This window comes from Centroberyx affinis, unplaced genomic scaffold (genome assembly GCF_046629955.1).
Source record: "Centroberyx affinis isolate AG114_WGS23_722 - 3 ecotype Tasmania unplaced genomic scaffold, CSIRO-AGI_Caff_v1 ptg005625l_1, whole genome shotgun sequence".
NCBI classification, from domain to species: domain Eukaryota; kingdom Metazoa; phylum Chordata; class Actinopteri; order Beryciformes; family Berycidae; genus Centroberyx; species Centroberyx affinis.
The window spans coordinates 150,277-175,374 of NW_027282831.1; the positions used below are offsets into that span (position 1 = coordinate 150,277).

Below are 25,098 nucleotides of genomic sequence, written 5' to 3' on the forward strand. Positions count from 1 at the left end.
GTTTGTTGCCATACTGTCTGTGATGTTGATACTGCAACCAAATGGTTTAGGGGTCATATCAGTACAGTGTGTAATAATGCTGCATTCATGTCCTGTGGGAATAAACGTTGGGATGACTTGATGACTTAAAAGCAATGACTTGGAAGTGTTCAAGTGTTCAAATTCGTTTGAACACCGTCAAGACACATGATAAAGTGATTTTCTGTAGACTATAGTTGCTCCTGATTGGCTTTTTCCACACTTAACACACATGCACTTATTGAGTGATGAATTTGAGGTTGCTCTTTTTTTTCAGAAAACCAAACACATTTGTCAATCACAAATGAAAAATGCAGCGAGTAGTTCTGCCCTGCCATGGCATTTTAAGTGACGTGTATTTTCTACTAGTGTGTGCTAGTTAAAAGCTGAGGTGAATGGTATTTTCTGGCAGCTGAAAGTTGAGGTGAACGATATTTTCTCGTAGTATTTACCAGCTGAAAGCTGAGGTGACAAGTATTTTTCAATAGGGTTTATCACCTGAAAGCTGTGAACAGTAGTGGGAAGCTCATATTGATCGTCTTTCCAATAAGACTTGAATGTAACATGAAAATGATGGTCCCCATCAGAAACGTGACAGCTCTTTACCGACATGTGCCAATCAACCAATCAACGACCTGCATGATCACCTTCATGGTGATCACTGCATTATGCCCATAGTTAACAAAACTTTTAATTTAGGCATATGGAACAAGATTATAGCTTAACTGTAAGGCTCAGACAACCTGAAACATTTTCCAAGTTGAAGCCACTAACCATAGATGTTATATAAATGACAGATATATTTGAATGGGTTTGGTTAATCAATATATGGAAAGATAGCAGGCTACCAGCAAAATGCATAAACTGATAGAACAAAAAAAATAGTTGCATACACTTCTCAAAATAGCCTAACACAATCTAGTGGCCCACTGTGTTTGCATAATTAACAAAATAAGCTATATTATTGATGCATGGCAATGTCATATATATATATATATGTAGAAACTATTTTATTGCATTTTGGCATATATTACTCTGACTACAGTCAAAAACCCACTTTGGGGCAAAAATGCAAGATTAGTTCATTGAGCTGCATGTGAACATGATGAAAATCTCCATACGACAATGTTATTCTATTTTCATGGCCTTAATTGCACACTATAAAATAAATAATGAAAACAATGAAATTGTGTTTTTAGTCATATTTCTGTGTTACTATAATATCCACTGCTTTAGTTTCTGTTTAGTTTGAGGCTTTGTGATGCAATAAAGAGCCATTCTAGAATCTGACCAAGAGATGCTTGAAGGTTCATGATTCTCACATACAGACAAGCTGTTGAAACCTATCGAGAACGACAAAATCAACCTAAAGAGTAGAGTAAATTATATTGCACTGATCGCTAAAACAAAATGAACGAACAAGACAAAGTGTCAAACAAGCCGGTGTTTAATGAGCTGCGTCTGGAGGGGAAACTGTGTGACGCGGTGATCAGAGTCGATGGCGCTGCATTCAACGTCCACAAGATCATCCTCTGCAGCTGCAGTCCATACTTCCGGTGAGTTGGTTATCTCGCATTTTTTTAAGGACACTTTTAAGTTTCACTGCACACAGTCAGCAGATTTGTTTTCCTCCCTTCAGAAGAAGCCGTTTGCTGCTATTCATTCTTGTCCAATATGAAAAACAACTTCCACAGAGCGAGAGTCCATCAAAGGAAACATGAAGCCAAACTTTCTGTTTTCTCCTTATTTCATTGAAAGCAGAAGATTAATTTCATTAATCCTCTGCTTTCCTCTCCATCCTGATCCCACAGCACTCTCTTCACCCACGGCTGGTCGTCCCCACAGCAGTGGTTGTACGACATCCCCGGTGTGTCGGCCGACATGATGCGGCTCCTCATCGAGTTCGCCTACACCGGCTCCGTTCCCGTGACCGCGGAGAACGTGGAAGAGCTGCTGGTGGCAGCGGACCAGCTCTTCTTCACGGGCGTCGTACGCGTCTGCTGCCAGTTCCTGGAGGAGCAGCTCTGCCCGCAGAACTGCGTCGGCATCTGGAAGTTCGTGGACGACTACTACTGTCCGGAGCTGAAGCAAAAGGCCTTCCTGTACATCCTGCAGCACTTTGAGGAGGTCGGAGCAGAGCTCCTGACGCTCCCTCCGCAGCAGGTGGGGAACATGGCGGACATCATCCTGCGGGACGATCACAAGGTGAGCCAGCAACACGTTCGTGGTCGGAGGCTCCAAAGGCGTCACAAACTCCGTGGCGCACGGACTGCCCAACGTGGCCGAGTACGCCGTGCCTTGCGACGGCCTGCTGCTCCCTGGCACTGATGAGCCCGCCGGCGGGACCGGTGGATCTGTCTAACAGTCTGGATAGGCCTTTTTTTAGTCCAGGCCCCCCTTGTCCACCTTGGCATAGACTGCCATTTGTAACATTAATAAATGCAATTAGTTTCTCTTTGCATCTAACAGGAGTGGTACTGTTGTTATTCTAATAATTTCTAAGATTTTTTTCAGTTTGTGTGACGCTTTGTTAGCTTTGTGTTATGAGACAAGAGTTCAAGCCCCCGTAACAGTGAGCCTCCACCCTGCTGAAGTGTCCTTGAGAAAGACACTGGCTCCCTACCAGCTTCAGTGTGCTGGTCTGTGGCTGAGCCTGACCTCTGACCTTTGACCTCCCTGTGGAGGGGGGAAAGAGAAAAAGACAAAGTTCTCCTTAGGTTGGATCCATAGAGTATCACAAAAAATAAAATGAGTCAATACCGACATAGTATATTACTTCTATATCTCTAGAAGAGTTACTTCCTAATGTAATATAGCTCATTAACATCAGTAGGCCTACAACACAGTAGCATCAATCACTTATAAAAAGGCTTTCCATCCTGACATCAGCATTTCTCACATACAGCACACACAATGCCAAGTTGTCACATGGGAAAGCAAGTTTCAATGTTCAGTTCACTATTTGTGGCAATATTTAATATATGGTCAAATACATGATCACCGATGAATTTACCAGGAGACACTAACAAAAATGACTTGATTCTTGATCTATGAGTTATGGAAGTTACATTTGTTGAGAGCCAAGGCAACATTAAACTGTTAGATTCTTGAATGGAGTTTGACATGATGTTCTCTCCACACCAGAGAACAAAAGGTTCTATGTACAGGCTGAAACAGGGTGTGTAAGTGTGTATCACTGGCTATTGCTGTTATCGTGTGTACCAGATGGGAGACATATATTCACAAATGTGTCCAGACAGGCAAATATGCACTATAAGATACTCATATTATCACATTTACAGATGAAGGTAACATATGTTATCAATCACCTTGTCAAATTGGAGATGGAGGTTCATAGGCTGTCCAGTTCAGCGGGTTAAGGTTAGGTGCCTCGGTCACACGTCGAATGAGTAACCTCCATTTAATCCACAGTTAAAGGATAAGGCTGGTGTTTTTTAATGCATTTCTTACTGTCAACAAATCCTATGAAAATAAAATCAGTAATGATTTTGTTTTGACAACAAGTCTCGTCCATGTAGCCGGTGCCCAATGCAGCCATGTCCCAGCAGCCATAGAACTAAAAACACGTCAAAGAGCCATGCTGTTGCTCTGGGCAGCATATTTCATCATCGCGATACACCGGGCCAGCCACCTTTTTCCTCAAACAAATTAATAAGCCGACTGTAAACATGTTTTCCATCTCAAGAAAGTAGTTCCGTAGCACAGAAAATAGTCCCCGGAGTAATGAAGAATTTGGTCCCATTTGAATTTGATTTGGTAATAATTACAACAGCCTGACCTTTCGTGGTAACAGTTAGTTAGTATTTAAAGGTTTTTAGCTTACAATTGGAGCCAATGACTTCCGGGTTGAAGGCTAAAAAGGGAACGTGTGAAGTCGGAAAGTAACGGGAGCAGAGCAAACGCATTGTTGATTTTGTTATTTTCAGGATTTGTTGACGATTAGAAACATATTTAAAAACACCAGCCGTATCCAGCTGATTTTCTTGAAGCTCCTAATAATTCATTTATGCTTTACGATACAGAGTTTCTGTTAATACCACCCATGTGCTATGTTGACATAGAAATATTTGATAACTAATGCATTAGCTTCATGACTTCATTAGCATAACTGGTTATGTTTAATATGTCACAGTGATTATGACGGGACATGAGGCAGCTCGCCTCTACACAGCATTTTACATTGTGTGCCACCAGGTTGGGTTATTGGGGAAATCTGCTTGATTGCTTTATGGCACAAAACAGCAAGAGGGCGCTGTTCTTCCAGAGCAAACGGAGCTAAAGCTTTCAGAGTTTCTGGCAGCAGATAGTGGAAGGAGTGAAAGGCCAGAAAGCAACGGGGTTTATGGGAAATGTAGTCTTACATTTGAGAAACACTCGCACTAACAATACTACTGGTGTGAGATAGAAGCTACCAATCGTCTCCACCATGGTGCGATTTGTTTATGGTATTTATACCAAGGTTTTGCATATCGTATTGGACTTCATTGTAAGAGGGCTTAAGCAACTTTATATAACTTTTCGCCTTGAGGCAAGTGTATTCCTAGTCTTGATACAGCCTGATTATGATGATTATGATGATGGATTATTGTTTTCACTTTTTGGACTTGAGAAGAAAAACATTTAGCCACAAGTATAACTAATTTAACTACAAGACAATTGACAATTTCATATTCAAAATAAATTATGCATTTTTTGTTTTTTGTCATACAAATACATTACTGTTAGTGAGTTATATGTTATGAAGTATTCTAAAAGGAACTTCTTTATTCAATTACATAACAGTAATGTAACAGTTACTTAAAACATTTCACACCATATAATCTGATCTGTGGAGATTATTCTATTATTTAATTTGAGTAACATCTCAATTGTTTGTTGCCACACTTCTTGTCCGTGATGTTGATTCTGCAAACACATGGTTTAGGGGTCATGTCAGTACAGTGTGTAATAATGCTACATTCATGTCCCGTGGGAATAAACGTTGGGATGACTTGACGGTTAAAAGCAATGACTTGGAAGTGTTCAAGTGTTCAAAATTGTTTGAAGCCTTCAGGATAAAGTGATTTTCTGTAGACTATGGTCTACTATTGCTCCTGATTGGCTTTTTCACACTTAACACTCGCTAATGGAGAGAACGTCACACCAAGCGCTGTACACAAATCGAGTTGAAAGCTGATGTGAACAGTGTTTACCAGTGGGAAGCTCGTATCGACCGTCTTTCCCATAAGACATGAATGCAACATGAAAATGATGGTCCCCATCGGAAACGTGACAGCTCTTTACCGACATGTGCCAATCAACCAATCAATGACCTGCCTCTTCATAATACCTGATGACGTTTCCCTGTTTGACCAATCAGCGGAAAGACACGGGGGAAACTGTTACGTGCATACTGGCCACGCCCACTCCGCTGTTGGTTCTCGGTTGACAGCCAGCAAAGTTTCTTGGGAGTCTCCAAAAGTGTGACTGTGTTAGCCTTTGGATTTGTGCATTTTAGCCTTTATTTCGACTCGTCTCTCTGGATTTTTTATCTAATGATGGACTAAGAAGTAATCATGGTGGTGAATTCCGTGCACTGGTTTCGCAAATGTCTGCGGTTGCATGATAATCCGGCGTTGCAGGAGGCCCTGAATGGAGCGGACACTGTGCGCTGTGTTTATATCCTAGACCCCTGGTTTGCTGGCTCCGCTAACGTGGGAGTCAACCGATGGAGGTCTGTAACATAAGTATTTCTGTGAACCATTTGCGTTTGGTTAGTGGTTAGCTATATGTTACTCATTATGTAAACATAGTGTTTAAGGTCATTTGTATGAGTTATTGCTTTCTAAATCTGCAGCGCTTGGAGTTAAGGCTTGGGCCTCCCCTCCACGTCAGTTAGCTAACGTTAGCTTAGCCTGCTGTTCTCGCTAATGGAGAGAACGTCACACCAAGCGCTGTACACAAATCTAGCAATTTAATGTTGTTTTACTTATCGGCAAACGATACACAGCTCGTAGAACAGTATTTACGGATCTTTACGAATTGATATTGTTCGCTTATACATTCGGCATACAAGTGATCCGCCAAGTAGCCCTTAAATGTAATAAAATGTAAACTTTAAGAACTGGTTCACACCGTTCGCTATAGCGAATCACGGTGTATTTTGGTGGAAGAAGGTCGTGGGAGTAACACGCAAATTATGTATATAAATCCAGATTTTATTGAAACAAGGGCTGCTTGGGGGATTATATGCATGCCGAATTGAAGGATGAACCCTAGCAATTCAGAAAAGATCTTGAATCTTATTCTATGCGGCATGTGTATTTGCCGAAAAGCAAGGCGACATTACATTGCCAGATTATTGAATGCAGTTTGCCGTGGTGTTCTTTGTAAACAAGAAAAAACGGCACGTACCCAGGCTAACGTTAACTGGCGCATAAATTAGCCTAATGTGCATTAAGTAACCTTACATAGCGTTGACAAACATTTAATTGCATCCACTATTAAAGTAATTGCCAACACATGGTAGTGATGAAAACATTTTCTTGAAATAATAACGTTACGCCTCTTGGGGTAAACACGAAGAAGTGCAGTAACTTTAGCTAATGACACAGCCAGCTACCTACCTCATGGTTAACATCACTAAGCTAGTTAGCAAACGTAACTAGCTAGCAAATCATTTTCAATCGTTCATTTTCAGTTTGTAGAGTTTTCATATAACAATGCAACAAAAGAAGAGAAGAGGCAAAATACACCAGAATTAATAACGCACTTTAATGAAAATGAAAACAAACCAGAGAGCCAGACAACAATCAGTTTCAGTAAAACATGACGGCCTGTACAGTACATAAACAGTACAACAGTAATACATGTGGCAGGATTGAGGTATGACTAGAGAATTTTGTATCAGGTTTTGGTTTGTCAGATCTTTCTATTTATTTTTACATTTCTTTAGAGAACTTGTTCTGCTAAAACAGTTTCTCCATCTGTTTCAACCAAATGGAATTGATTTAGTAAATAATTTGACCCTTAATGTTAAGCACAGTAGACTATCCATCATCTAGTTTAAGTCAGTGAAGTGACTCATCTAATTCTCTCTTTAAAAAAACTGGGACACTCGGTACTAAAAGCCCTTCTTGCAGTGGTGTGTCAAAGTATTTGCACACTATTCGATTTTTCTGCATTTGGATTCATGTGGTCAGATCTTTTTTTGGGCTGTACTAGTTTATATATGAATCAGAGAGAACCACCAACGTTTGACCTTGTTTATTTTATTTTAGAAGAGCAATAATAATATGATAATTCTCTTCTCTCTTGGCCTCCTCCAGGGAGGTCAGAGGTCAGGGTCAGTTATAGGGTCTGGCTCAAGGACACTTCAGCAAGGCTCGCAGACACAACCGCTGCATTTCATTAGTCATTTAACAGGCCCTCCTTCACTTCTCTATAATACACAAGTGGCCACTTGCAGAGCGTGGTCCGAGGGGGGAGCAGATGAAATGACACAGAACAATGAGTAATACAATATTGCAGATGGGTTAATTTCATAACTAAGTCTAAATCCTCTAAATGTTGCTTGTTTACTTACACTTACATATCACTTGTTCTGCCATGGTGGGTGCTGCCTAGTAGATTGATAATTATGGTTGGGACAAAATATATCATAATTCAATACATCGCAATACAAAAATGTGACAATATGTAGGCTATCTTGGGACAGAAAAATGAGTGGTGATATTGGCTCCATTTTATTCTGCTGCAGTAATCACAAATGAGACGCTTTGACCATCACAATTTCTCAAGGTCTCCATCCAAATTATATTATTTGCACTTTGTAATGACATTTTAAAATTGTTGTTTACATTCTAGCAAGCCAATGCCATTGCTAGAAAGATGTGTGGCTCAGAAATAAACATAATTCTGCAGTCAGACTTTGTTGTCATTGAACTTTTATTTATCGTGGTTGTATAGAATTGTGAACCCTGTATCATGTATCAAATAATATCATGAGATAGCCACATTGTCTCATCCCTATTGGTTATATTTCTTACTGATCTGTCTCCTTGCAGGTTAATTCACTGACTAACTGTATATTTCCCTTTTTGCTTGTGTCTACCTTCAGGTTTCTGCTGGAGTCTCTGGAGGACTTGGACAGCAGTCTGAGGAAGCTCAACTCCAGATTGTTTGTAGTCAGAGGGCAGCCTACTGATGTCTTCCCAAGGCTCTTTAAGGTCTGTATTACCATTACCTACTATAAATCTTCAATACCTCTCTATCACGGTCCAAAATGACCACCACAAAGCATCAAACGCTGGTAAAATTAATAGTCAATAGGGGTCTCACCTTTTGAGACAAATCATTTGATGCCTTGGTTATATACAGTCTTTGGTCTTTGCCTGTTCTCAAACGTGTTCCCGGCTCACCACCGTACACTCTCTGACCATAAGCCAATCAAATCAAACCAAACAGTGGCCCTGTATCAAAAAGGCTCCTGATTGGCTGCCTGTTACGCTGCACTACACAAAGCGGTAACACTAAACATCTGTTTCCGCACCGTCTGGAAAGCCTAAGACAGACTTCATGACTGTTCCAGTCTTGCCTGACTAGGGCAGTTCAGACTAAACGCTTGCCGTCTGGTCAGGAGGCAAATACAATTACAATATATCTGTTTAATTGTTTCTTGCTTCATGGTACAGAAGTTACAGTTTACATTTACATTACAAATGTATTTTGAAATGACACCTTTACAAGAATAACGTTGAGGACTTCTTTCACTTAATTTGTAGTTGCATATTTATGTGGACTGATCCAGGCACACTCATTTTATACTATTTTATATGAGATTTATTCCTCCACATGACATTGTATAACAATGTATCAGGAATGGAGCAAGTGGAGTTGGGAATCTTGTTGATATACGATCTACGCGAGTGGGCATTGTTGTTGTTATTCGTGCTTCTCTTGTGCAGTTCATTTTCTGTTTCATCCAGAATTATGATGCATCCAAATGACCCACAATCAAAACAGAGCTGTACATAACTGTGTTTGGAAGTAAGCTGAAGCGGGGATGGGGTTGAAGCCTGTGTTGAGAGTTGCACACATGGTTGAAAACCACAGGACTAGACTATTGGCAACTGACTGATGTTGTCCTGCTGTTTATATACCATAATCTAAAGACTATATGAAATGGCAATATACCCCAACTATTGCCCTATAGACACCTAAACTAGACTGAAAACAACTCCAGGTCTTCAGAGGACAGCCTGCGAATGCCTCCCCCAGGCTAGAACTGCTTACAGACTATATTTCTGTTTTACACAATAGCAAACCTTGGTTGCTATTTTGCACTTGTTATTCTGTAGTCATTGGACAGCCTCTAATGATGCGTAGGGGTGGGAGCATGAGAGGGCAGAAATAGAATGAAAAACAATGGGGAAATGTCATCCTCTAGGACTGGGTGGACGATTACGTCCGGCTCCCACAGTGATTGAATGTGGCCAAAGTGGTTCCTACCCATAAATAAATGAGGACTACTGGTCTAAGCGATGTCTTGGCATGGCTTACAACTAGCCATAAAAGCCCTTTAGACTAACTCTAACCTTATGTAAGGTGGTCTATTTCAGGTCAGAATATGTTTTGAACAGATCAAAAGCAAACCAGATAGGGTAGTTTTGGTTTTGTTTTTAAATGTAGTGTGTCTGTATGCTTTCGATTTGGCAGCCCTGTTGAGTTTTTGGGGTGAGGCTGCTTTCCCAATGAATGGGTGGAATGTGTTGGGTGTCATGGCTAAATTGGTTTTATGTGGTACATGTATGCCGGCAGCCTTGGCCAGGATTGGTTTCCAGCCCTCCCACTGCAACCTAATCTCCTGCTTCTCCCCTAATCTGCAGCCCTCTCACCCCAAATAATGGCCGAATTAGACGAAGCAGAATAGAATATTATTGCGTTACTGGTTCATCAGAATATAATAGTTCGGGCCTCTGTAGCCCTCTCAGCCAGTATGTTGACTCACTAGTGTGAGATCATGCCTAGCAGTGGGTGTGGCAGGAGTGTTGCTGTATGCTGCCTGCCCATGCTGAAGCGAAACTGTGAACACGCGATGGGCGGTCTGAGCTGCACTCTAGGTAAGGGGCAGGGAGGCTTGCCGATGCGTCATCATGGAAGCGTTCGGGACATGCAGATTCTCTCTGCTATTGCTAAAATCAAAAAGCAAAATGTATTTGAGATTAGAGCCAAAACAGCCATGGTAATTGCTCTAATTCAGCACTGGAATCTTATGTTTGCATTTATATTATTAGGTGTTGGCTGTATGTGGCTTCATAATAATTGGGATGGGGGACCTGCTATTACAGAGTGGGCATTAGACCATGCTTTGAAAGGGGAAAAGTGTTTAAACTGAAGGGATGAGTAAGGCTACTGCTAAGAAAGAAGTAGTGCTTAGAATCAGCGATCTCATCAGTGCCCAAAATGTTTGGCTCAGCTGCCAAGGGCTGGTAAAGTGACAAGATTACGCCTGCCAAGAACAATTTTTACAGTCAGAAATAATTTAATATCGACTTTTAATGGACCCTACCCGTTGTCAGTGCTGTTTTGTGTATAGAAGGTTCTGTGTGTTTGATATTAATCATTGACTAATATAAGGTTATATCAGGAGCCTGTTTGATACAGAGCCATGGCTTTTCTCCTTTATTAGATGTTATACAGTGGACAGGAAAGATAGGATAGAGAGGGAGGATGGCAGAAACTGTGAATCACATTCAAATCCATGACGATGTAAGCATGGTATGCGCTTTATCCCAGTAGGCCAAAAAAATCACATTATAAACTAGAAGGGCACTCGGAGAGCACAGACCTCCGCCAAGGTTCGTGCTATTATTGCTTGTTCATGAGTCGGATCCGGATCCGCTCCAAAATGTAATGGGTTCTTCCTTGGCCCATGCTGCACCCTTCCACAAAGTTTCATGAAAGTCGGGCCAGTAGTTTTTCCATAATCCTGCTAACAGACAAACAAACAGACAAACAAACAGACAAACAAACAGACAAACAAACAGACAAACAAACAGACAAACAAACAGACAAACAAACAGACAAACAAACAGACAAACAAACAGACAAACAAACAGACAAACAAACAAACGGCACCGAAAACATAACCTCTTTGGCGGAGGTAAAGATCCGCATCACGGCTGTGGCCTTTCACATGGTTCTCTGAGGGGCAAGTTATTTGTCTTTTCCATGGCTGAACCTGAGGCCTGTGTCGTCATAAATTGTGGGATAACAAGATGTTGTTGAGCCAAAGGCAGCGTTGAAATAGGATTCTGGCACAACCCCTCGGAAATGGCACTTCGGGTAGAACAAATTTGCATCTAGTTTAGCTACAGTGCTAGCTACTTCGCCGAGTAAGATTGAGTTAATATTTAATCTCTTTGGGTAAATTAAACGAGCGTGATAAAACGGATGGATTGTGGATCATTCATTCGTTTGTTTGCCACATGATATCTAAGGCAATGCTGATTGGATTTTGATGGAACTCAGGGGAATGATGCATCTCACCTCTCTGTTCTGGAATTTTCTGAATTATATTCACTGGCCCAAGTGGGGCGCTACAATCATAGGTCAAAACAATGTGACCTATTTGTTACTCATGACCCAGAGGCGGACTGCACCATTTCTGGGGACAATATTGTTACTGTTGCCTTGTTCAATGTAGTTTCTTGTGTGTTCTTGTGTCCTCCCATGCCATATTTACTGTAAAGCCTAACAGCTGAAGGACAGAATGGATGAAGTTCCTGGATGTTCAAAGAAACCTCAACATCTCCAGAACGTTAGCCTCGATGCCTGCACTTGCTCTTGTTCTCTCACTAACAATTTCTCTTTCTTTCTCTCTCTCTCTCTTTCTTGCCTTCGGTTTCTGTCTCTGTCTTCCTCCGTCTCGGCATCTCTCTCCAGGAGTGGAAAGTGACCAGGCTGACGTTTGAATACGACCCAGAGCCTTATGGGAAGGAGAGGGATGGGGCCATCATTAAGATGGCCAATGAGTTTGGAGTGGAGACCATCGTCAGAAACTCCCACACGCTCTACAACCTGGATAGGTTAGTAGCATACACACTCCTTATTCATTCTGCAGTATGGATAGGTCTGTACAAGAGATATACACACACACACAGAGTTATTAGAAAGATGGTACTGTAAGACACTTTGGATAAAGGTGTTCCCCAATTGCCATATTATTTGGACTTTGTCACACTTTTTTTAAAGGATAATTCCTGTTCAGAAATCTTTTCTACCTCTCTCCCTAGCTGTTATTTCCTTTCTTAGCACAGCATTTCTCTATTATATCTGATCATTCTAGGGTCAGAGGAATATGTATGTAATGTATAGTCAGTGCAGTATGGTTCTGACCCTCACAATCCTTACTATTGGTTGCTCATAATGTTGGTGATCATCTAGGAATTTAAGCTAAGTTACTGGCTACATGCCTAACATGTGATGTTCAGATGGTTCTTTGGTCTGAGATTAGTCTTAAGAACCAGATGACTCTGGAATGCACATGAATATTTTTTTTCTGACCACCTTGCACAATGTCATGGATGGCTGTGCTCCTCTCATAAGGCTTTCAAATGGCTTCCTGTCTTGTCTTGCAGTATGTTTATCTAAATATGTAATTTCCCATACCCTTGCTAGCCCTGCCCGCTGGTGACATGCCATTGACATTAGCACCGAAGCCTGTCAGAAGGCCAAGGAAATGCCCTCAGGCTGCCAGGGACGACTCCCTATTGCCTCGCTCATATTATGGCCTTGATGATTTTTTCATGGTCCTTTTATGTGCTGAGAAAAATCTCTGACCTGACACCCTTGGACCCCTGAAACCCATTGCTAACAAAATCAAAATGCATGACTGTGAGTCTGTCTTTCCGACAAGATGTGTTGGCCAGTTAGGTTTTTATGTACATAGGAAATATGCATGTTAAGATATAGGCGCAACTGAGTTCTCTCTGTCTCTCTCTCTTTTCTGTTGACATCCATGTATTTTGGACATTTTGCAATGCATTAACAAATGCATGTTGGTACTATTGATAGTCCTGCACACTGATGTCAGCTGTTATTTTAGTAAATCAACAGAACTTGACAAACCAGGCCTCCAAGAGAATGCTGACAAATATTTGAACAAGTCAAGGTGCGGTTCATTAATCTCAGTAAATCAGTGTGTCAGCATCATCCCAGCCAGCAGTGACATCCGGTGGCCGTTGCGTGCTACTGCAGGTCACACCCCAGGCCATGTGCACAGACTGGATGGCGGGATGTGTGTGAATGAGAGAGACCAATAGCCCTTTCACATGGGGAGCTAAACAGGCTGAAAGGCATCCACCCGTGAAAGTCGAGCCCACGGGTCAAATTCTACTCTGCTCGGGGTCAAAGTTCAGCGTCATGTTGAAAACATAATGTAACCAAGTCTGTCTTTTGGTGACATTATAAGGTGAAAGCCCATGGGACATTGCCATGTACTGTGAATTGCCTCCTACATGGGATTCACCCGGATCAGCACATTGTTATAACATTTTAATATATCTGGCCCTTGTGTGAGAGATTATGATGCTATGAGAGAGAGAGAGAGAGAGAGAGAGAGAGAGACTGGGAGCTTAGTTGTGTGTGTGTGGGTGTGTGTGTGGGTGTGTATTGGCGTTTGTGGTCATGTGGTTGCAGACATGCTCAGTGAGAGACATGTGGCCAGCTTACTGAACTTATTCACAGTAGCCACAGTAAACTGACCAATAGGAAACGGTCCCGGCCTCAGATCCACCCAACAGGGATCCAGAATGGCCTTACAGATATAGACTTGTTGTATAAGATAGAAACTAAATACAGAGCCTCAGGGTCAGCGATACTAGCAAATTATCCTGAATAAAAAGACACAGAAATAGACCCCTTTTATTACCTAGTTTTAAAATACAAGTACAGATGCACAGTGTCTCCCAGGTGGAAAGTTTGGAAACTGATCTGTACGACTTCTGGCGTTGATTTAGGAAAACTACTTTCCTGTAACTCTTGAATGCATTTTCAGCTGTGCTTAAATGCGGCTCAGTGTACTATATAGTAGGGTTTGACCGATAGGGGTTTTTGAAGACTGATACCAATATTTCTTTGGATTGAAGCTGCCGATAGCCGACATTTTGTGCCAACATTCAGCATCATTAAATTTGACAATTTGAAAATGTTCAGTGTTTCTGCTGGAATTTTAACTCATCCTTTTTCAAATCTGATAAAAAATATCTATTTATAATCAGTTCATGTTAAGGGGCATTCCATAGACCAGTGATTCTCAACCTTTTTCATATTAAAGACCCCTAATATAGTCCACATTAGAGCCACTGACCCCCATTTGATGAGATTTTGTCTCTCTGACCCAACTCTGAGAATATTTTTATTGTTAGATATGATTGTTAGATATGTCCAGAATTCCATGATTAGCTGTAATGTAGGTAGAAAGATAACAGTGAAACTATGATAAAAACAGTCATTCTTCTACATTCTCTAATTGTGTTCACTTCTAAATGAAATGAAAATGCTGAAGTTTACCAATTCATCAATTTGCTGGGGACCCTCTGGAACCCCCTCAAGGACCCCTGGTGGTCCCCGGACCCCATGTTGAGAACCACTGCCATAGACAACCAGTGTTATATTGATCAAGTCTACAATAAATATGCAAGCAATCCAACTGCATCATATTTATCATATCGGAGGTGGAGAATACTGTCTGGCCAATATCCAACTTTTAATAAAAGGCAAATATTGACAAGCCAGTATATCGGTCTAACCCTACTTATATCTGTATATATGTCTATATACTGTATGTTCACACTTTATACAGCTCTACATTTCTATCTTTTTTCCCTCTTTACAGGATAATAGAGATGAACAACAACAGCCCTCCTCTGACCTTTAAGCGCTTTCAGACCATCGTGAACAGACTGGAGCTGCCCAGGAGACCTCTGCCTCCCATCACCCAGCAGCAGATGGATCGATGTCGGACTCAGATAGCCGACAACCATGACCAGCACTACAGTATACCGTCACTGGAGGAACTAGGTACGCATGGTTTTAGAATATAGTTTATGATAGATGTAGGATGAGTCGTATATGGTCGGTGGCATCACGTTTTCTCCATACAATAGAGACCGGTAAGTATCGAGGCTATGGTTGGGTCATCAGGTGATACCTACTGTGTATCTGACCCTGTCTCTATGTGTCTGTCTTACTAGGTTTCAGGACAGAGGGTTTGCCTCCCGCTGTGTGGCATGGAGGAGAGTCAGAGGCCTTGGACAGACTCAACAAACACCTGGACAGAAAGGTAACCAGAAAGGGTATAGGTGGAATCACACATGTTATCAGTCAGCCATAGAGAGTGTCATGGGTTATATTACTTCAATGTACTTAATTATTTTCTCTGTGTAGGTGTGGGTGGCCAACTTTGAGCACCCTCGGGTCAACATGTGTTCTCTGTTCGCCAGTCCTACTGGCCTCAGCCCCTACCTTCGCTTTGGCTGTCTGTCCTGTAGGGTTTTCTACTACAACCTCAGAGAGCTTTACATGAAGGTAGGTGGGCTGCACACACACATACAGAACACACACACTTCTGCTGTGGATATCTGTCATATAGAGTGTTGTATTTAGACTAGTATTTGCAGTTTGAGTGCTCTGTTGCTCTGTTTCACCCTAACAGTCGAAATCACAACTTCCCCTTCCCCTTTCTCTCCCTCCCTCTCTCTATCCTCTCTGTCTTTCTCTTTGTCTCTCCATCACTCTCCCCGTTAGCTTCGCAAGCGTTGCAGTCCTCCGCTGTCCCTGTTCGGCCAGTTGTTATGGAGGGAGTTCTTCTACACAGCCGCCACCAACAACCCGAACTTCGACCGCATGGAGGGAAACCCCATCTGTGTCCAGGTGGGCGAGCGCACCGCTCTGTTCAAAAGAACGGGGTCGCACTCCACACTGACAAAATAATATTCGTTTTATGACATAAAAGGTTGTCTCCACTCTGGTCTTCAACAGTGTCTGTGGATAAGAAGTCAACATCTGTCTTAAATCAGGGGGTTTGTGAGTCACAGGTGAAAATAGAAAACATTTTATACAAGAATAGCACACCTGTTAGCTTGGAATTGTCAGGTTCTATGTGACTTTTTTTTTTTATCAAAACAGACTTATCCAGATATTCTTGATCTTTGAATGTTACTTTATGCCGTGTGGTGCTGTCTTTACCCCAAATCCTTTTGAGGTTAAATATTTAAAAAGATGGAAAGTACATAACAGTTTTGCCAGCTGGTATGTCACATCTTTGATGCTCAGTATCTCAGAGCTGCACTCCACCCACATAGAACCTTCTGATTCCAAGCTCACAAAGTGGAAAAACGCATGAAAAATGCATTCCCCACTTTCCCATGCTGTCGGGACCAGAAAACAGACAATATATAAACAACATTATCACTACTGTTGTTCTTATTAATACTATTGCTACTGAGATGACAATGCTTATTGTTGTTATGACCCAATACTTTAGGATTAAGACAGTGTTTTGAAAGTCTTTTTTTTCCATAGAGCTAGAAGAGAGAGTAGTCCATCACTCTTCTGTATCTTGCGTTTTTTCCCTCCAGATCCCGTGGGACCAGAACCCCGAGGCGCTGGCCAAGTGGGCCGAGGGCCGGACCGGCTTCCCCTGGATAGACGCCATCATGACCCAGCTGAGACAGGAGGGCTGGATCCACCACCTGGCCCGACACGCCGTGGCCTGCTTCCTCACCAGGGGGGACCTCTGGATCAGCTGGGAGAGTGGCATGAAGGTAGGAGGGACGGATAAAGAAATGGATTTGCAAACACACCGTAGCCTCCTTTTATATTCTAACATCTCATCTCTTTTTATATTCTAACATCTCTTCTCAAACACTGGCTTCTCATTGGCCTGTGGGGCCCAACCCCCTCCGCCGCCACCTACCACTCGCTCATAATTCATTACACGAGTGTGAATTACTGTTATCTGAGAGGTGGAGGAAACTTGTTATTGCTCTCAATTTTCCGTTTTCTATTTTTGATTTAACTGGCCTGAGTCTGACAGGGAAAAAGGGAACGGGGCAATGAGTTAGGATGAAAAGGATGGATAGATAAAGGAAAGGAGGAGGGCTTCAGGCTTTTTCTATCAGCTGGGACAGTGGTTTGAAGGTAGGGGAGATGGAGGGAAGGATGGATAGGAGAGAAGAGTAGCTGTTCCTGTATGTTTTTTTGAGGTCTTTTGCCACTTAGTTGACACTTTTGCCTAAAGTGTCTTACAGTATCATGAGCAAACCCATAACCAGTGTTGTGTATCTCTGTGTTGATCCAGGTATTTGAGGAGTTACTTCTGGATGCAGACTGGAGTGTGAACGCCGGCAGCTGGATGTGGCTGTCCTGCAGTGCCTTCTTCCAACAGTTCTTCCACTGCTACTGTCCCGTCGGCTTTGGAAGGCGTACCGATCCATCAGGAGACTACATCAGGTAGAGTATATACTTGGTACTCCTATAGCCTGCTGTACTACATACCAGTGTTTCCCCTCTTTATGTGTTTTTTTCTAACAAAGCCGTATTACCACTATATCATGTAGAGGGGAAGAAAACTTTTAAAGCAGATTTCACCTCAAAACCAGTGTTAATTGGTCGGAAAATTATCGCTAGGAAATATGACTCAGATTCAGAATACATTTAAGATGAAGCTGACTTGACTGCTCTGTGAAAAATATATGTAACCTAAACAGAATTCATGGTTAAAGACAAGTTTCAGTAGATTTGTTTCTGGGAGAGATTTTTTTTTTTTGACTGCGTATACAAATCTGTTTCCATAGCTCTAGACAAGTGGTTTCCCCTTGTTAAACTTGAGGTTATTCGTCATCCTGACTTTTAGTGTCTACTGTCTACTGTGTGAATTTATGCACTTGTTAATTTTGCTTTTTCCTCCAGGCGTTACATCCCCATCCTGAAGGACTACCCGAATCGCTACATCTACGAGCCGTGGAACGCCCCCGAGGCAGTCCAGAAGGCGGCCAACTGTGTGATCGGGGTGGATTACCCCAAACCCATGATCAACCACGCAGCGGGCAGCAGGCTCAACATAGAGAGGATGAAACAAGTCTACCAGCAGCTCTCACACTACAGAGGACTCAGTAAGTAAACTGCTGTCGTGACAAGACTTACCCTTACCTGGCTAAAAGCCTAAGGAACTGTGAGCTAAACCTAGTAAACCCGAGATCAACCATGCTGAAGTTCCCGAACACTGAGCCCATATACATGTTTTTCATGGGTGGCAGTTGTCCTGTTTTTCCAAAAAGCCCTGTCCCCAGCCTATATGTATAACATTACTTAATTCCATTTCCCCCCCCAAAAGTAACAAATGTTACACTTTGATTTTGAAGGCAGAATCTTCTCACTTCTCATATTATTCTGTCTATCTGTGGCAGCCAACTATCAACCGATCATCTTCACATATATACATAACCCAAATGCCTCTGTTGCGTTTTTCAATGGAATGAGCCTTTAAGTTATAACAGTTAACTTCACCCGCTCAATGTGATGCTCGCTCCCAAACCCATCTGCTCCTTCTTGGTCGGAATGTTGCTTTTGGGCAGCAGATGTTGCAGATTTTTTTTTAGGGTATTACATTTGGGGCATGGTGTTCTTTTGTCAAGGCAGCTGTTTATGCTTGTCAAGTGCGACAGGAAAACCTCAGTGTCTCGCACTAGGCTACAACTTAACCAAATATCAAGCAAAAAATGCAGCAAGGAAATTTCCACCCCCAATTTATTCATCCGATCTACCGACCGTATCCTCCACCCAACAGCCAGAGGCTCCTCAGCTTGGCATAGCTCGCAGTTTGAACTGCCACACTGCCAACACTTTTTCTACCACCAGAAAAGTATTTATATGGCACTGGCTATTAAAAGATCTGTACTGGGACAGCTTAATTTGCTGATCAGAGTACAAGTAATTGGGAGCTGGATTGCCACTGATTCTGATACTACAGATACTGTTGGCACACAACTAAAAATAACGGTATTAGCATTTGCATCTGTAGCATTTTTCTAAAACAAATGTTACTTTGTGCTTTACAGAAGAACCTATAACACTGAGAATAACAAAAGAATATATATATATAACATATAATAAAATGCATCAATTGATTAATACATCAATGAATTTAAAGTAATAAAGGAATTAAAAATGATGTATAATCAACACAAAAAATAAGAGGCAGGGAACCCAGATATTGAACAACCCTGCTAGACTCTAGCCTGGTTCCCTGGTCATGAGACACCTAATGGTGACTAGAAGAATTACATCACTGCATAACATGACTGTGTGTGTGTGTGTGTGTCAGGTCTACTGGCATCAGTGCCAACTATCCAGGAGGAGGCAGAGCCACCGATGACTGACGACTCCCAGACCAGCAGCGGCCCTGGTAGGAAGAAACACACACTCAAGCCAATTGATCATATTTCCAGCCATTATTTTTTTTAGCTGAGTTGTGTTTGGTTGTTGTCTTTCTGATTTTAGACAGCCTAGCTGTTCTTATGTTTAAAGGCCCAGTCTCGCACTGCTACCTTTCTTTTACATACTGATTTATTGGATTGACATGTTTCACTCCTCTATAGCTGTACACTCTCAAACTACATCACTATAGCTGTACACTCTCAAACTACATCACTATAGCTGTACACTATCCAACTACATCACTATAGCTGTATACTATCAAACTACATCACTATAGCTGTACACTCTCAAACTACATCACTATAGCTGTACACTCTCAAACTGCATCACTATAGCTGTACACTCTCAAACTACATCACTATAGCTGCACACTATCCAACTACATCACTATAGCTGTATACTATCAAACTACATCACTATAGCTGTACACTATCAAACTACATCACTATAGCTGTACACTCTCAAACTACATCACTATAGCTGCACACTATCCAACTATATCACTATAGCTGTATACTATCAAACTACATCACTATAGCTGCACACTATCAAACTACATCACTATAGCTGTACACTATCAAACTACATCACTATAGCTGTATACTATCAAACTACATCACTATAGCTGCACACTATCAAACTACATCACTATAGCTGTACACTATCAAACTACATCACTATAGCTGTACACTATCAAACTACATCACTATAGCTGTACACTATCAAACTACATCACTATAGCTGGACACTATCAAACTACATCACTATAGCTGGACACTATCTGTACTTTTTGGTTGATTGCCTTATTGTGTGTTTTCCTAGACTCTCCTCTTAGAGATGCTGCTGACAGCGAAGCAGCCGGCTGCTCTACAGCTCCAGACTCGTCCACGGTCTGTACATCCTCCACAGCCATCGGCTCACATCCAGACCTGGATGAGGCAGTGGCCGGTGACTCATCCCAGACACCCTGCACCTCCTCGGGCCCACACACAGCCCCATTTTCAGCCCCTGCACCAGCCATAACCTCCACCTCAACCTCTACAGGCCGTCCACCAGCCACATCCCCAAACCAGGCCGCCACATCTCCTCCTCCCCCTCTCTTCCCGGCCCCAGCTCCAGCCCCGAGCCCTTTCTCGAAACCCAAACCCTGCCCCTCCTCCTTCTCCCCTCTGTCTCCTCCTCCCGTCCTGTCCTTCCCCTGCCCGGCTCCCGGCGCAGCCCTGGTCCAGCAGGCCTCCTCCCTAGTCCCGAGGAGGAAAGGCGTCCCCCGCAAGCTCCGCCGCAGCCAGAGGCACCGAGGCCGACAGATCTGCACTACGACGGCCAGGGAGGGAGAGAGGAGGGCTGAGGAGGAGGAGGAGGAGGAGGAGGAGGAGGAGGAGAAGGAGAGAGGAGGAGGGGAGGAGAAGATGGAGGAGGAGGTTGAAGAGGAGGAGGAGGAGAGGATGGAAGAGGAGACGTTCGGGGAGCGAGCAGTCAATCAGCAGTGATACGAAGTAAGAACTGTATGTGTGTGAAATGGGGATGGTGACTCGGCTTTGTTGCTTGGACTTGATCTCAAATGACTTCAGACTCGACTCTGACTCTAGATAAGTGACTTGGTGAACAGTGAGCATTGTATAAAATGATTGAACTTGTGACTTGACCTTGAGCTCACATTAATAAGTGCAGCCTAGTATGACAGTACCCCTCCCCCCCGATGAAGTTGAAGTGTCACTTTTTTAGCCACATTCCCAGGCTACTAAATAAATTAGTTTTGATGAAATATCAATGATCCCTGTGGGGAAACTGGGTCATTGCAGCAGCAAATAGGAGGGTCCAGCTAAGAAAAAAAGAGGATTAATAGGAATAGAAATGGAGCATATCGAACATAACAGAGAAATTACATTATAATTGTACAGTATATTCACATAAACATCTCTTCAGAAAGCCAATATGTACATATGTGAAAGACCTGGGATTCTCACCACCTACTGTTTGTCGATATTGAAGGATAATCTCAGTGTATGTCCCCTTTCCATTGGCTAAAACAGTGTTTTCTGGTGTGTTTTATATTTCAGGAGGAGTTTGAGAAAGCGGTCTTCAAACCTCCCACCCGGATGACCGGACTACACACAGACGCATAGAAGGAACAGTGTTTTGGAAGTGTCGATAACACACACATACACACACACACACAAACATATACACCAAAAAGTGGAAGGAGTACTTATCTAGAAACGTTTTCAAGTAAAAGTATTTAATTACTTTTGAGTGAAAATTATTTAGATTTTATGTATGATCCAAATTTACTCATTTTGACATTATCCATGCAAATAATTTGAACTTTAGGTTTGGGGATGGTTCATTTCATTTACAGCAGGAACAGTCCAGAATGACTTTCTTACTAAAAAAAAAAAATGTCTCAAAATAATTCTTATTTGAGCAAGTAAATTCAATCGAGTACAGTAACTAGAGTAATCGCATCTAGTAAGATTCCACCTCTGGCACACATACACATACATAGACACACACACTGTTTAAAAGAGTAAACCATAACTAATCCAGAAGTGCGGCAAACACAGCATGGCTGCTAATAACAAGCTAACAGTAAGGAGCACCATCCTGAAACACTAGCTAGCAAACAACTACCGCAATGCTACCACCAGAAAACCAGAGGCACGCCGATGTGGAACTGGATTTGACTCGGTTGCGCATTATATACCGCAACTTACACCGACATATCTGTTTTGAAATCATAGAAAATTGTGGGGGAGTCAGCACTAGCGCTTCTGCTTGTCCTCTTGCTTCTAAGAATGTCTTAACTATAGAAATAAGATGTTGAGCGGTCAGCAGGACCCTGAATGTTACCTGTATTCTCCTAGAGCAGATTGTTGTGTTTCTCTACCAGAGTCTGTTCTCTCTATGGATCTGTCTGTTCTGGGGAAAGAAGAACAACTTAAGTCGACTCTTCGGAAAATCATGTGGACGGGCAATTTATGATGACACTTTACAGTAACGGTTTCTGTAACTACGCTTCACAAGTTACGACTGGTTGCGGGTCTACTTCATGATATGACAACAACGGCAATAAAAGCCAGAGTCCCAGAGCGATGGACTAAATTTGGGTCCTGGCCAGGCCAATGGCTATAACCCTGATGTACAGGCAGTCAGGCACACTGCAAGTTCAGAAAGGAGATTTATTTAACTTCATTTAAATTAATTAAACCTCACTTTATGTCGTAGCTCCCCTATATGTACTGTTGTGGACATTTCGTGCCTACTTTAGGAGGCATTCATTTTTAATTCAGCTGGGAAGACGCAGTGACTCTACTGTGTCGGATAATGAAGTGTTCAACTTTTGTATGATGTCTGCCTTTCCCTACTCTCTCTACAAGTTCCTCCCATGGGCACTACCACAGCTATTCTGTATATTACTCCTCATAACTTATAAAAATCACTTCTTTTTTTTTTGTCCCCCCCCTCATGTGACGCTGATGTTTTTGTTAGATGTTTTCCTGGTTTTGCCACATTAAAACTGACAGAAAGCGCCATAGAGAACTCTGTTAATATGTAAATGACTGTCGTGATTGTTTTGGAAAATATCGGTGATATTTTTGCCAGCGGCTGAGATTATGTAAATTAGCGAAACAGAATAAAACGTTTTGATAATCCACCTCCCGAAATCACTAAATCCATTTCTGATTTGGACACATCATGCACACGTAGAGGCACAGCAAAACTTTAAACAATGTATGCCAAAGCAGGACAGTCATCCTGTTTATGAACGGAACAATATCTGTATATGAGAGAGAAAGAACATTAGATATGGTAGATATGGCACAGGGAATAACGAAGATGGTAAATTGTAGAAATTGAGCTTTTGTATTTGCCACATTCTTCTCTGGCAATGGAAACTGCTGCTTGTGTGGGACGAATGTAGAGGAAAACCTGCCGTGTTGTTCTCCCCATATATTTATCAGTTTTTGTATATATAATATGTAAAACCATAACCTCTGCCTGTTTTCCTGACTGTCTGTTTGAGGGGGTTTCACAAAGGCCTATCTTGTCTTTGCCAAGCTGAGGTTTCCCAGAGGTTTCCCTAGATATTGTAGATTCCGCACAAAGTTGATGAACTTTTGTACGTCACTTGTAAATCTATACCTGTGCACTTCACCCTTCGATGTTCTTAATTTGACAGATCCCAAAAGCGTCATTGCACTATTATTTATTTTCCTGTCTTATTAATGAATGGAGATGCACAGGAGCCTGGATGCTTTGGGAACTAAATCTGGGAAAGTCCTGTCCATGTTCCAGATGCTACATTTAGTGGTCTGGAACAATTTTACGGATTAAGTTTTTACTTCATGGGACTAAATTTTTGCTGATGGGCAAGATTAGACAAAACTGTAATTTGGCTGGAATGGTATTTATTTCCTGGCAACGTTAGCTTATTGAGAATTCTATCAGGAAACATTGGGACATAATGGGGCAACGAAGCATGGGTAATATCAAATTTGGGCATTTACAAAACGGGACCATGCTTACTCGGTGTTCCCCTCTGCTCCAAAGACATGGAATCAAACCAACCCACTATTTGACTGTGTAGGGTTTCCCAAACCAGAGCCTTCTATCTCGAACTCTAGAACTGAAGAACTCTAGAACTCTAGAACTGAAGAACTCTAGAACTCTAGAACTGAAGAACTCTAGAACTCTAGAACTGAAGCAACCACGCACTTTTGTTCGAGGGGATTTTCTGATCCTATTATTTTGATCAGAAAGTTTTTGAAGGCATTGTCTAGTTTTGACATGTTTGCTTTGTCAGCTCTAATTCTGCCAATTGACCCAATACATGGAAAGCCCCTGGTCAGTCACTCAGTCACAGTCTGGCCATTTCAACCTCATGAAATAAAAGAGAAAGGGAAATTTAAATTCAAAAGGAACTCCTACAGACTGCTCTCGCTTGCTACTACCTTTTGAGTCGCTTCTATTCTGAAGGACTGCTTTTGATAAACCAAAAAACGGATGCCAAGGAAGGACAGTGCAACATTTTTTTTAAACCCCAAATATGACTTTATGTGTGCAAATGTCTTATTCCAATTTGAACTAGCCATCTGGGACAGAATAAACTAGCTTGTTTGTAGTTTTAACAGACTTTGTGAAACCCCCTCAATGTTGCCTGCTTGGATTAGTGTTCTACAAAAGAGGGATAGTTGATTTTTAAAAGAAGGCAACCCTTACAGCCCATGTAAATGTCCTATTGACTCGTGTTCAAGACAAGTGGGAACTGTGAAGTTTCAATCCTCCAAGGTAGAAGGACCAGCTAGTCACCAGAGTCTGAACCAGGGTGAAGAAAATGGCCACTAAGCGCATTTTTACTCCTCAGTTCAGCCTCTCTCATGGCTCAACTGGCCTCTCCTCAGGTCAGAAACCTCACAGTTCCCAGTTGGCCTGAACGCACCACAAGTCCAGATCAGATGCTTGTTTTTTGCTGTACATTCCAACTAACAACAGAATGACGGTCTGCCTGAAAACCGTGGGCTACATGGCTATTTATTTGTTTTGTATTGTACAAAAAGAGTTTATTTTCATTAAAAT

General features: G+C 42.0%; 2 protein-coding genes across 2 annotated transcripts; both read left to right on the forward strand.

Moving 5' to 3' along the window:
• The first annotated feature begins 1,428 nt into the window (after positions 1–1,428).
• LOC139667544 (kelch-like protein 10) lies at positions 1,429–2,346 on the forward strand. The gene is made up of 2 exons (XM_071547028.1): positions 1,429–1,574; positions 1,830–2,346. The coding sequence occupies exons 1-2, from the start codon at positions 1,429–1,431 to the stop codon at positions 2,344–2,346; spliced, it is 663 nt and encodes a 220-aa protein (XP_071403129.1).
• A 3,129-nt stretch (positions 2,347–5,475) lies between these two features.
• Positions 5,476–25,098, forward strand: LOC139667560 (cryptochrome-2-like). Its single transcript, XM_071547047.1, has 13 exons — positions 5,476–5,752; positions 8,138–8,246; positions 11,965–12,107; positions 14,918–15,102; positions 15,276–15,364; positions 15,469–15,609; positions 15,829–15,954; positions 16,662–16,847; positions 17,384–17,535; positions 17,995–18,197; positions 19,409–19,489; positions 20,344–21,017; positions 21,582–25,098. Exons 1-12 carry the CDS (start codon positions 5,595–5,597, stop codon positions 21,009–21,011), a joined length of 2,241 nt encoding a protein of 746 aa, XP_071403148.1. The 5' UTR covers positions 5,476–5,594; the 3' UTR covers positions 21,012–21,017; positions 21,582–25,098.